Consider the following 13503-nt stretch of genomic DNA (forward strand, 5'->3'; position numbering starts at 1 on the left):
TGGGATAATTGCTTTCGAAGCTTATCCTAGGAAAGTTAGTTATGGGGTGATTTGATTTCTACGATCAATGGTGAAGTCGACGTGGGGGTTTCAGTCGATGGTCGTTATGCGGTCATGGCTTAGAGTGTAACGAGAGAGCTTGTTGATGGTTATTACGTGGCCACGAGCTCAAACTTTTGGGGTACCCAAAAATGTTGCCCTAAAAATGCCACACAAAAGTTTGAGGGCATAATCATATGAAAAAAATCTGGGGTTTCCGCTATAATCGGCGTAACTTTTTCTCCGTTTCCAAGTAGTCGGTACCTTTAACCTTTCTTCTTATTCGAAGGTCAATGCTGTGATGGATGCAAGATGACTCTTAGGTGGGGAGCGGCTATGGCGGTACAGTAAATGTGATATATTCTAGTGATATATAATTTTAAATTTAAATATTTAGTTTATTAAAATGAATTAATCAATTATTCACCAAAAAAATTAATTAATCGATTCAATATTTTATTCATTAAAAAATTTACTTCGAAGGAGTGTAATAAGTTAAGAGTGTGAAGAGAAAAAAAAATTAGTTACTAAAATCATCTCGGCATATTTATTTTAAACATTAATTTCATTATAAATTCTTATAATATATATTCTTCCCCAATCCTTAAAGAGGGAGGATAATCTATTTGAGCGTGCTTGAATCAATATCCTTCTATATTGAATATCAATATCAATCTAGTTAAATTTCCATCCACTTCCTGCATATTTTTTTTATTTTTTTTAAAAGGGTTGAAAACGCGTATAGTTTTATATAAAATCACAAATAATTAAAATATTTACATTATTTGATAAAAAATAGATTTTTTTAATTTTAATTTAAAACAATTAACACAAAATTGAAATATCTTAATAAGATCCGGGCGTGGACAAAGTTTACTGTAACTCGCTTAGAGTCTAGAGTTAGGAGTATTAGACTTTAGACTTTACTCTTTTCTAGAAAGCAAGAAGCGTCGGTTGGCACGTACGGAAGGTCGCAGTCGCACGTGAGAAAGCAGCACCATCTCAACTCGGCCCCCCTTTAATTCCAAACATCTAATCTATGGCTCTCTTCCTCACTCTCTTCAACGACTAAAGGCTCTCTCTTCACAATCACATCTTCATTTTCAGAATTTAACCAAAATAATATTAGAAAAAAAAAATTTAAAAGAAATCCAAGAAGAAAAGATAAGTAGCATCGAATCTTTTTTTATTCGTTATTTTTATTTTATTTTTTTGCTTGTTTTCTCTTCGCAGCTCACTGCCGGCAGATCGGCTCAATCTCAAGGTTTCTTCAATTTCTCTTTATTTTTAATTTTTTGTTTTTTCATTCCATTTTCTTCTCCAAAGTTTGGTTCTGTTTGTGTTTTAAGTTCCAGATTGGTTAGCATTTGTTTTCCTGCTCGATTCTTTACTTCGTTTTTAGGTCAATTTCTTTTTTTAGCATGCTCGGAATATAAATAGCTCATGCTGAGAGGCGAATTCTAAGAATGCTATTTTCGTTTTAAGCTCTTGATTCCGTCCGATTTATGTCGCAAAGTTTGTGTCACTTTATCAATGTGATTGTTTTATTCTTCCAGCTCAACTTTCAGAGGTAGTAGTTTATTTTCAAGTTAAGAGTTTAGGGTTGGAGAAGTTGATCTTAGAGTAATCTTGTGTTATTATATTTGCGTTTAGTACGTGCAACTTTAAATTTGACAGAAATGCTTCAAAATGATTGAAGATTTGGGAAATGACTTGCTTGTAGTAGAAGCTGCTAATCTCATTTAGATAAAGAATGCTAATGCAGCAAAAACCTTTAATGATGTAAATGTTGTTTCTTATAAGCGTTCATGTTCCTTAAAATTGGCTTTAAAGTCCAATTCTGGCTGAGAAGGCTTTATTGTACTGATTAGTTCATTCTTTGAAATTCATGTCGCACAATGTATGGTACAAGAGTAAGAAGTGCTCATAGTCCATCATAGATATCGAAACTGCAATGGTTATCAAGTTGGATTTTTTTTCATGATTAGGATTATTTGATATGTATTCATGTGTAAGACTTCAATGCTCTATTTGTCATTTGGTTCTAGAGAGAGAGAGAGAGAGAGAGAGAGAGAGAGAGGGAGGGAGGTGGTTCTTTCTTGGTTTTCAATTATGCATTTTTTCTGCACAAATTGGAAGGAACTTTGTAACAATTTCAGTTGGATTTCTGCATTCTGCACAATATTTCTGTTTCAACTATCTAATTGTTTCTAATTCTTATTTTTGCTTCTCTATGTCCTGCCAGACTTTGTTTGTATTCTTGTAGCTGCCAAGTGGCGTTGTAGTCCCGATAACCATATGATACAACAAGGGTGCATTCCTGAGTTTGGCGTATCAGATGATTTGTAGTATCTATATTATGCTTTGTCAGTGCCATTATGGGCATTCGTCTGATGAAATATCAATGGCCATGGCTGCTTCTCATTCTAATCTCTTTTATCCTAGCAAACAGAATCAGAGCTATCAGTCCTGATGGTATGTCATTTATATGTAGTATGAGATCATTCAAGCTGATATTTAGAATTTTTTTTCTCCTCTTATCCTCTCACCATCTGGAAATGGATCTTAAATGCTCTCCTTATGTTAATGCTCTTTTGGTTGGAAATTACTGGTTAATTTGTCTCACTTTGGAAATTTGCACATTGAAAATCTTGACCATTTAAAAATTTGGTGAGCATGTTTACATTTTGCTTTCCTTTTCCTTTTTGACTGTCTTTTAGATTTTATTTGGATAAAATAGATTTTGGCTGGTTATAGAGTCTCTAGGCAGCCAGTGATTAAAATACATTTCATGCTGGAAATAAGAATATTTGGTAACAGATTGTGAAAATGCTTTTCATGATGCAGGAGAGGCACTTCTGAGCTTTCGGGTAGCAATTATTAGTTCAGATGGTGTGCTTTCTCAGTGGAGACCAGAGGATCCTGATCCATGCAAATGGAAAGGGGTGAATTGTGATAGTAAAACCAAGAGAGTGACAACTTTGTGAGTATTGAAGATCATGTCCAAATATAACATCCCTTAAACTACTTTGTTTACATGAAGCTTTTCTCTATGTTTTCTCTTCAGGAGCCTTACCAATCATAAACTGAGTGGTCCTATATCGCCTGACCTTGGGAAGTTGGAGCACTTGAGGCTTTTGTATGTATTAGTGGGACTTATCTTTCTTCATACTTGATGGATGATCTGTATTCAAATATATTTTATTGCAGCTGATATTTTCTCTGATTTTTACATGTATCAGAATGCTTCATAATAACAACTTTTATGGGGCAATTCCATCCGAGCTGGGTAATTGCACAGAGTTGCAGGGAATGTAAGTATTGTTGTACTTGAACAGTGTTGTTGGCTATTCTAAAGAATTGTTGTTGGCTACAGGTTATGATATTAAAAAAATTAAAATATTTTATTCTCTTTGAGATTTATCATTTGCCTTTGGTTCCGATGCAAAATGGTAGTTCTTCCTCAAAAGTACTTGTTCTTTTGTTGGATTATGAATTATAGATGGGGATAGCAAATTGTTCTATTTGTGCCACAATTCAAACAATTGGTTTTGTTTTGGTCCTTCTGTTCTTATTTGTGTACGATATATGTGTGTGCCTACACATTTTAATGTATGTAAATTGATAAAGACTGTAGAGAAATTGGCTTGTTTAATTTCATAATTATCAATCCATAAGGTATCCTTTTTGACAGTTGAGCAAGGCCAAGGGGGAAGTGAACCTTGGACCTCCGCCCTCAATTTGGATGGGTACAAACTGAACCAGTAGGCCAACCTACAGGCGAAGTAATCTCTAGTGATGCTGAGCTTGGCTACGCTAGTAATCTTTTTTTTTTTTTTTTCCTTTTTGACCTTTCCCTTATAATTTATCCTTCTTGGATAATTAAATCTAGTAATTCAGTGTATAAAGAGCTAAAGCAAAACTCAACATTTCCCCTGCTTTTGATTGCTTAATGCTGTTAAATTTATGGCACTTTTTTCTTCTTAAGAAAAGTGGACGTATTTCTTACTTTTTCTTGAAACTCGCTAAGGTTCTATCGGTTTTGGTTATATACTGCTTGGATATGCTTGATATCTAAGTTCTTGTATATATTTTCTTAAGAAATAGCATGGTTGTATTCAACTAGTGTGCGCGTAAATATTAAGTACCGTTTGGTTTTAAAGGTTATCTAGATTTTTTATTGAAGAATTTGTTTTGGAATTATGTGTTTTTTAATACTGTATTCTGTTCTCTTTTGTAGTTATTTGCAGGGTAATTACTTAAGTGGATTAATTCCAAGCGAATTGGGCAATCTTTCTTCACTTCAGAATCTGTAAGTTGTTTCTCTTGCTAATAAATGTGAGCTAGAGTGATAAAGAGTCTAAGCATTTGGATTATGCGACGATGCTTACATTGTTTTTTTGAATTTTCAGGGATATCTCAAGCAACTCTCTCAGTGGATCTATCCCTCCCTCAATTGGAAGGCTAGATAAGCTTGTTACATTGTTAGTTCCCTTTGCTTAAAATTTGTTAGTTTTTAAGAATTTATTGAATTGAAACTCATCTTTGATGATCTTATTGAATTTCCTAAAGCAATGTGTCAAACAATTTTCTGGTTGGGCCTATACCATCGCAAGGTGTCTTCAGCAACTATACAGCTAGCTCGTGAGTACAAGCTAATTTGGTATATTGTGTTCAATAGATCTTTGGTTATTTATATGCTACATCTTCAGAATCATATCATTCAGGAGGGTTTGAGGATCTGTTACTCTTTTACTTGATCCCTTTCTTTTCACTTTTAATATCTTTCTCTTCTACTGGTCACTTCATCTTGAGAAGTTATAAAAGATTGCTATGATATTATTATGCTAAATTAACAGTTTATCTCTTTTCTTTTTGTAGTTTTGTTGGAAATCGTGATTTATGTGGAAAGCAGATCAATGTAGCATGCAAAGATGACAATGGGGGAGCTACACCGTATTCTGAGTCACCTACTTCAGGTAAGCTGCATGTGTGGGAAATATATTACTCTGGCTGTTTGGTGCTCATCTCAGTGTTAATTATGGTAAAAAAGTTCAAATTGTGTCCACAAAATCTGAATTTCTGACAATTTTGTTACATTTTCTTGGATTTATTATATTTTTGGGAGGCAACTCACTTTGTTTAGTTTTCCGATATTTTTTTGTTGATAGCTCAAGTTGGTAAAAGGAAATACTCCGGAAAGCTTCTCATTAGTGCATCAGCAACTGTAGGTGCACTGCTTTTGGTGGCACTTATGTGTTTTTGGGGGTGCTTCCTATACAAGAAGTTTGGTAAAAAAGAGAGCAGAACTCTTGCCATGGATGTCGGTGGAGGTTTTCTTCTAACTGATCTTCAACTTTGAAAAATCTAGCTGTTTCCTATATTCGTTTTTACCTTCCAAGCTTTAATGTATTTGTTAATGTGGTATTATTGCTTCAGGGGCATCAATTGTTATGTTTCATGGAGACTTGCCATACTCTTCAAAAGACATCATTAAGAAATTGGAAACTTTGACTGAGGAAGACATTATAGGTACTGGGGGGTTTGGGACAGTGTACAAGCTTGCAATGGATGATGGCAATGTGTTTGCATTGAAACGAATTGTGAAGATGAATGAGGGATTTGATCGTTTTTTTGAAAGAGAGCTTGAGATTCTTGGAAGCATAAAACATCGATACCTTGTGAATTTGCGAGGATATTGTAATTCACCTACATCAAAGCTGTTAATCTATGATTTCCTGGCTGGTGGTAGCCTTGATGAAGCTCTTCATGGTGAGGCTCCCTTTACCATTTGCATTTGAAAGCAATAGTCCTTGACATTTCTATGTTGTTAAGGCTTGAGCTTAGACAACAAAAGTGTCTCAGATCCTTTGATGAGGCACCTTTAATTAGGTGTGTGCTTGGTTGACCGATATGTGCTTTTTTTAAGTTGGTAGATACAAGAAAAGCCCGTCTAATTGAAGTTTTCTTTAATTTCTTTAATTTTTATCATTAATTGTACATTCAATAGAAGGGGACAATATCAAACTTTCTGCTTCTCAATTTTTGAGTATTTAACAACTAATATGGAATCATAAGGGAAATAATGATTTTGGCCAACAGAAGGAAAAGGGAAAGTTGTATGTTTTGTAGAATAAACTGCTCCACTCTTTAGAGGTTATTATCATAATTATATATCTTAAGCTTGTTTATATATAGACCGACGTACATGCAAAAACACATAAATGTATACATACCCCATCTTACTTCATTTAGGCGAGCACTTTTTTGTGCTTTGTGCCTCAGGAAACTGCGCCTTGTGCTCTTGAAAACCTTGAGCTTGAACTTAAATATTTCTTTTTTTTTCTTCTCACCATTAGTTAGGATTTCCTTCATGATAGTAGTTCCAATTCAATTCTATTAATTTTTTGAATGGATTGATTTCTTTATTTGGGGAGGTAATGTTGTTTTTGTGGTTCATTTAACAGAACGATCTGAGCAGTTAGACTGGGAAGCACGTTTGAACATTATCATGGGAGCAGCAAAAGGGCTGGCTTATCTACACCACGATTGTTCTCCAAGGATCATACACCGTGACATAAAGTCCAGCAATATTTTACTTGATAGCAACTTGGAAGCTCGAGTATCGGACTTTGGACTTGCAAAACTGTTAGAGGATGAAGAATCTCATATTACAACCATTGTCGCAGGAACTTTTGGTTATTTGGCTCCAGGTATGCAGTTCCAATATAGGCTGTCTACTATTGTGGAGTCTGGTGCTTTCGAAATGATACTGTTGTTAACATTTGGCATATAAAACCAGGGAGACTTGATGTCATAGAAATTCCTTTTTTCCTTGTTGCTTTTAATGGCTTATTTGACACATGACAACCATGTCCCATGATGCTCTTTATTTTTATATTATTTGGCCCCTACAGATTATTGAAGTCAAAATTTAACTGAACTTAGATGTACGCCTCTTTTAGTAGATTTAAATTTGGATGTCTATGCCCCTTCTCTATTATTTTAAGCAATGCACAAAAACGTGCCTAGGGGGTGCAAATCACGATCCTGTTCATCCAAACACGAAGTGCATTGGACCAAAAATATTCTCTTAAAGTATTTAGAGCTTCATATTTTCATGAACCTCTTTTCCCCCTTTTCTAGATATTAGGAAAAAATGCTGCCAGACAGGTTTTACGCTTCATGGCCTTGAAGTTCAAATTTGTGTTAAGAAAGAAAAAACTGCAGTCTTAGCTTACAACCTAACCAAAGTAAAAATTCCAGGCATACAAATTTGATCAAGTATCTACTTATTTTCTGAAAAGCTGCGAATGGGATTTTGTTATGTGGTAGTCATTTTTATGCAATGTACTCTAGATACAATTTATCTGAAGTCTGTTTACACTTCCTTTACCAGAGTATATGGCAAGTGGGAGAGCAACTGAGAAGACTGATGTCTATAGTTTTGGGGTTTTGGTGCTTGAAGTCATAAGTGGCAAGAGACCTACTGATGCATCTTTCATTGAAAAGGGCCTCAACATCGTTGGCTGGGTATGTTTCCACTTTGTTGAAATTTTGTCAAGTTTGCTTGTATCTCCTTTCATTAATGAATTTCTGATTAAGCCATTAAATCATGTGCTTGAGAAGTCCAAAGCATGTGAAAGTCTAAGTAGCACTGACTATGCTGTGTGCTTAGTCTCTGAATGTTTTTTACTTAATGCTGTTCTACTGTAGTCTCTGCACTTAATATTCCATTTACTGACAACTCAAAAGATTTGGATTTCAATCCCCATTCCTCCAACTTGTAAAGATTCAAATGAAATATACTATGCAGATGGTTTTGTCGATTAAGAATATTACACGCTTTTGTATATATTTGTGTGGGTCTGATGATCTGACTGGCATGTTCTCTTTTATGCAGTTAAATTTCTTAATTACGGAGAATAGAGAGCGAGAGATTTTAGATCCGAATTGTGAGGGGGTTCAGGCAGAAAGCCTTGATTCTTTGCTCTCAGTTGCAATCCAGTGTGTTTGTTCAAACCCAGAGGATCGACCCACCATGCACAGGGTGGTGCAGTTGGTTGAATCAGAGGTTATGACTCCATGCCCAAGTGATTTTTATGATTCCAACTCTGATTGAATAGTTGAAGATGAAGCTGAAAATGAGGAAATGTGTGTATGGTTTCACGTTCTCCTGTTTGTCTTGAGAAGTAATGCAATCCAATCACAAGCAGTAAATGAGGGGGGAGAGGTTGAACCTGCAACAGCTTCACACTTGGGTTCAATTTTTTTGATTTAATTCTTCTATGCAGATGGAAGCTGGATGGAAGGTGTGGTGTATCTTTGCATTACATTTCACATTTACATTTATCCATATCCATTTGAACCTCAATTTGAGATGTTGAATAGAATTTAGCGGATGTCATGGGTGAACTGCAATTTGCAATGGAATTGGAACGTTCCCCTTCTCTCCCCTTGTGGTACGAGTCAGTCCGTCGGTTGGTCGTTCATTAGGTGTCTGTTTTGTTTTTCCTATTTTCCCCTTACTCCTTTTGCGTTTCTCCTCCTGCCCCTGCCCCATGTTGAAGTGTATATGACGACAATGTTTGTGTAAATTGACCATGTTGACTCTGAGTTTGGCTGATTCTTCTTGTTTATGCCATTTTTTTGTTGCCTGCCTGTGCTTACATTTTATAAAGATAGTGATGAACAAGTTTAATGGCTGAAATAATAAAATCGTAAGCCCTTTGTATTTGGTGGGCAACTTAAACGGTTAACATTTTAGAAAGAATTTTGCAAGTACTCGAGATTTACAAATTAACGGTTAATCCGGCACTGCGAGTGAAAAGGAAAGAAAAACATACATGACTACAAAAAACTAAATCCAACTCAATTTCAGCCTCCTCAAAGTTCCAAATATTGACGAGACATGATCTATAATACCAGGGCCAGATTTGGGCATGTTATCAATGAGCCATTGATAATCGGACAATGTTGCATCAGATAATGGCTCCAAGAACTCGCACCTTTCCAATATTTCAGGTGGTGGCACTCCAGCAACTAGATTTGAGTCTAGCTTTGGCTTACCTTTAGTGAGCTCTTCAGGCAATTTGACGGGACCACTGTCCAGGGCAGCCGGAGATGCGCCAGCAGTTATCCCTTGCCTGAAAGGGAGGCCACTCGCTGCCCGTAAACAGAATTCCACCCATTGATGCATTAGCGGAGATGGACCTCTGACACGGCCCCCAATACGGTTTGTTTCAAGTCTCGAGGCAGCTGGGATTGCCTGCAAGGATACAAACCTAGACATCTCAATGAGTATATATGCTATAGAAGCTATCTTCAAATTTATTGCTAGTCAGCTTTTGGTTACTGTGTTTTCACCGCAAGTCAGTTCCTCTGTTACTCTCTACTCGTAAAATCATTATTCCTTTTGTTTTAGTTTCAATATACTAACCAGTTACACAGACACCCACCCTTAACTTAACAGAGACAACAAACTTAATCTTGATGTAAGGCGAAATGAGTTTCCAGCAAAAAAAAATGAGCAGTAAAATGGAAAGGTTCAAAGGTAATACCCATAGATCAGCCCATAAGCTTGCTCCAGACTTGGGAACAACAACTGCAACGTTTGACATACGCTTTGCAACTGGAAGAACATCACTACTCCACCCAACAGCCACCCAAACATCTCCCACTGAAAATGCTCTGAGATAGTTTGCACTGTCGAATAATTTAACCTGCAAAACCCCAAAGGATATGTCCTTATAATACGATTTGAAGCAACTACAGCCAACTAAAAGAAATACGCTAAGGTAACATTTGGGAATTAGTATTTTCAAGACAGAACAGGTAAGAGGGGAAAATGATCGCCAGAATATTCTCAAGTTCTCATCACTTGGATTGAACAAAAAGTAAATAATGTAGAGAATAGTGAGCCATTGCATTTGCACCAGACATGTTATTCAAACTAGTTTCTGTAACATCTTACACCACATTTACGTGCCACAAAATCCTGTCTATTTCACAATCCATCAAAGAGTGCCACAGCTAAATTAACCCACGTTACTAAGGAATATGAAAAATCATCCACCATTTGATGAAATGGACAGGTGACAATTAGGAGAATGTATCTGTTCAGTATAAGTCTATAATTTGCGCATGGGGTCTCATGGGATCTAAAAACTCATACAAGACTTACAATTTCCAGTTCAACAACCACAACAATGTGACATGAAAATCCATCTAAAGGTTCAAGCTATAAGCCAACTTGAAGAGAGCTGGAATTTGGATTTAGAGCATCAAACGGAACCTTTTCTCTTAGAATAATGATCAATGGTATGTATCAACAAATAATTCAGTTAATCAATACCAGTAATTTTGTCTGAGAGTTAGGTCCAAAATAGAGTTACCACTGGAAGACTAAAGATGCAATGACAATCATGCTATGCAAACTAATGGAAAGAATGGGGAGACATAAAGAAGACTTAACATCATTTGCGGTTCACTACCTGTCTTGCAAGTAATTCAAGATTCTGCAGGACAGCATTCCTCCCACCAGCAACTTGCAAGTCAATGTCTGTTGTGTTGTATGATGCACCCATGTACTTCAAAACTGCACCGACAACCTCTCTAGGGGAATTCACCATTGAAATTCTTCCAGCAAGTTCAGGCTGCCACAAATCTGCCCAATCCTGCAATAGGGTTTTTCTCCTAAATTGTCAATGTTACTGAGCAAAGATAAAACAAAATACTGATATAAGATAAATAGAAGTTCATGCTTGATGATTTGTTCATGAGTTGAAGCTACCCTGAAAAACATGTAAAAAAAAAAGGATTGGTGCAAGGTTTCAGATTATTGTAAAGCCCATGTTTTAGCAGTCCAAGGCTCCAAGCAGAAGAGTGTCTATACAAAGGAGGGAAGGAAAATTGCATTTCAGAGATTCAAAGACCATTTTTTTCTGCAGTCATTATAACTGATGACCGCAAATAGAATCTAGCAAATTTCTTTGTGCACTGGATTTCAAGATGGGAATAAATTCTGCAATTCTTACAGAACTTCAAAAAATACATCTAGCTCATGCCATGATGACAAAATCAATGTCATTATGAGAAAATGCTGCACAAATCAATGAATCAAAGAAGAAAATAGACAAGCTATAACGTTTTAGTAGAGAGTAAAGTGCCTAATGTTTCTCCACAGGCCAAACAGAACTAGATTAACCTTTATGCTAGAATAGTAAAAAGGCAGGTTCAAAAAGAAACTAAGGATTCTTCAGTGTCTTGAATGTCATTACTACCAAATTTCAGACCATATATGGGGAAAAGAGAGGAACCTATGAACAATTCTAAAAGAATCAAATATACCCTTTATAAGTGAGAGGAGAGAACATATGCACATATTGGCTTGCCATTGAAATTGACAATTGTCATCCATACTACATGAATAAGAATCATATTGGAGCTAAAGTCATACTGAGCTTATTTTACAGATAGACCAACGTTACCTGCATAGGAGGCAAGTTTTTCTTTTGAAATTTGGTTTTCTTGTATGCTATGACCATGGTACCCCATCGATAGGGTGCAGCCCATATCTGACCTTGTGGATCAATATCTCCATTGAGGTTCCTGCGTAGATAAACCTGGGACAATTTCGGGAGTTGGGTAATGTTCGGGTGTTGTTTTGAATTGAATTAGAGCAAATATTAATAATGAAGCAGTTTAAGTTACCTTCCATTTGCGACTCAAATCCTTAAACCAATCCTGGTGTTCAGCAGCAGTAATGGGTTCAATAACAGCTTTTTTAATAGCTAAAGGGAGCCAAGAGTCACCTAGGGTGAGAATATCAGCAGCAGCTGGAGATGCAGGCCCAATATTCACTTTGGCTTTGGCTTGGGTAAAGGGCAGGCATAACTGAGTGAATATATCTTCAAGAGTTGGGCGGAATTTGGTTTGGAGCTTTAAGCGCCTGGATTGAGAGGAGATGAAATCCTTGGACCAAGAGGGAGGTATGGAGCCCTGAAGAGCAACCATGGAAAGAGGAACCGTGAGAGCATAAGATTTAGATTTCCAAATCTCAAAAGCTGCGTCCGATTTCTCATCATCTTCTTCTTGTAGTGTTGCTGCTGAACTGCTGTCCACTGGTTCATTTAGTGAAGAAGATGACAGTGAGTGAACAGTTAGAAAATTAATTAATTAATTAAAAGAAAGAAAGACCTTTTTGGAAGTGACGGGGCAGTGGAGTAAGGGCGGAAGCGGAGGAGCAAATGCAAAGACCCAAACCCACAAACACAAATGTTGAGGCAGAAATACTAAGAAGCAACGAGTTTTTGTTGGAATTTGGGGCGTTATCATGGAGATTGAGGCGAAGAGGTAAGTTGATGGAGGAGGTTTTGTATCTGTTTGAGTTGGAATAGGGGAGGTGGGTGTGGAAGCAGGTACAAAAAGAAGAGCTAAGGGATACTGCCAATGCCATTTCAGTGAACCCTATTTTCTTCTTCCCCTAAACTCGGTGTTCCATATCTTATGCACCTTGCTAGTTATTTATTTTAGGATTCCATGCTTTCGAATCACAGTTACCAAAAAAAAAAAAAATCACTTTCAGTTACAATTTTTGAAAGGTAAAAGCTCCCTCTCAATTTTAATATTAAGCTATTTGATTCCGCACGCAACAATTTAATTCTATATTTTTTTGGTAAGAAAAATAGAAACTCTAAGGAGTCATGGAAACTAACATTACCAACCTAGAAGGAAGCATCTCTCCATGGTCTAGAGGTGCTCATGGGCCGGGCCGGGCCGGGTTCGGGCTGGGCCCATAAAAAGATTTCGGCCCGGGTCCTAGGCCCGGGCCCGGCCCGAAATATGGGCCTAAGATTTTGCCCAGGCCCGGCCCGAGAAAAAAATCATAAGCCCGGGCCCGGCCCGGCCCATTTTTATTTTAAAAATTTTAAAAAATTAAAAAAAGTATTTTAAAAATATTTTTAAAATATTTTAAAATTTTAAAAAATTAAAAAAAGTATTTTAAAAATATTTTAAAATTAAAAAAATTAAAAAAAAAGTATTTTAAAAATATTTTAAAATTTTAAAAAAATTAAAAAGTATGTAAAAAATATTTTAAAATTAAAAAAAATAAATATATTTATTATATCGGGCCGGGCCGGGCTGGGCCCGGGCCGAAAAAGTGGTGCCCGAGGCCCGACCCGTTTTCTAAACGGGCCTCATTTTTTTGCCCAAGCCCATATTTTTACCCAAACTCTCCCATAATTCGGGCGGGCCGTCGGGCCGGGCCGGGCCGCTCGGCCCATGAGCACCTCTACCATGGTCTTGTGCCAAAGTTTATGAACAAAAATGAATGTGAATAATTTTCATGGAATAAGACATATTTTGGTATTTGAATATGTATACTAAAGGGTAAATTATAAAAATAGTCACTTTTGTTTGCCTCAAATTACATTTTAGTCACTTATGTTTGAAATGTTACGT

The 13503-nt window shown here is 36.5% G+C and overlaps 2 protein-coding genes across 2 annotated transcripts; one reads left to right on the top strand and one right to left on the bottom strand.

Annotated features, from left to right (window-relative positions):
* The first annotated feature begins 1052 nt into the window (after positions 1-1052).
* Positions 1053-8665, top strand: LOC107900713 (LRR receptor-like serine/threonine-protein kinase FEI 1). Its single transcript, XM_016826412.2, has 14 exons — positions 1053-1303; positions 2285-2514; positions 2887-3022; positions 3107-3178; positions 3282-3353; positions 4280-4351; positions 4452-4523; positions 4612-4683; positions 4921-5018; positions 5211-5372; positions 5479-5811; positions 6507-6752; positions 7439-7572; positions 7943-8665. Exons 2-14 carry the CDS (start codon positions 2418-2420, stop codon positions 8159-8161), a joined length of 1785 nt encoding a protein of 594 aa, XP_016681901.2. The 5' UTR covers positions 1053-1303; positions 2285-2417; the 3' UTR covers positions 8162-8665.
* Positions 8666-8752: 87 nt separating this feature from the next.
* On the bottom strand, positions 8753-12712 carry LOC107900714 (uncharacterized). The gene is made up of 6 exons (XM_016826413.2): positions 12238-12712; positions 11752-12161; positions 11529-11663; positions 10533-10715; positions 9600-9761; positions 8753-9307 (listed from the first exon to the last, which is right to left on the bottom strand). Exons 1-6 carry the CDS (start codon positions 12494-12496, stop codon positions 8900-8902), a joined length of 1557 nt encoding a protein of 518 aa, XP_016681902.1. The 5' UTR covers positions 12497-12712; the 3' UTR covers positions 8753-8899.
* Positions 12713-13503: the final 791 nt, after the last annotated feature.

This window comes from Gossypium hirsutum, chromosome D08 (assembly GCF_007990345.1).
Source record: "Gossypium hirsutum isolate 1008001.06 chromosome D08, Gossypium_hirsutum_v2.1, whole genome shotgun sequence".
NCBI lineage: Eukaryota > Viridiplantae > Streptophyta > Magnoliopsida > Malvales > Malvaceae > Gossypium > Gossypium hirsutum.

What these genes read in the sequence shown, in the direction of transcription:
- LOC107900713 (XM_016826412.2), top strand. Translation starts at nt 2,418, where the DNA reads ATGGGCATTCGTCTGATGAAATATCAATGGCCATGGCTGCTTCTCATT. An exon ending in TGCACAGAGTTGCAGGGAAT is followed by an intron (nt 3,354 to 4,279) that starts GTAAGTATTGTT and finishes TCTCTTTTGTAG; the next exon opens with TTATTTGCAGGGTAATTACT. An exon ending in CTTTCTTCACTTCAGAATCT is followed by an intron (nt 4,352 to 4,451) that starts GTAAGTTGTTTC and finishes TTGAATTTTCAG; the next exon opens with GGATATCTCAAGCAACTCTC.
- LOC107900714 (XM_016826413.2), bottom strand. Translation starts at nt 12,496, where the DNA reads ATGGCATTGGCAGTATCCCTTAGCTCTTCTTTTTGTACCTGCTTCCAC. An exon ending in GCCCCGTCACTTCCAAAAAG is followed by an intron (nt 12,162 to 12,237) that starts GTCTTTCTTTCT and finishes TAAATGAACCAG; the next exon opens with TGGACAGCAGTTCAGCAGCA. An exon ending in AAAACTTGCCTCCTATGCAG is followed by an intron (nt 10,716 to 11,528) that starts GTAACGTTGGTC and finishes ACCCTATTGCAG; the next exon opens with GATTGGGCAGATTTGTGGCA.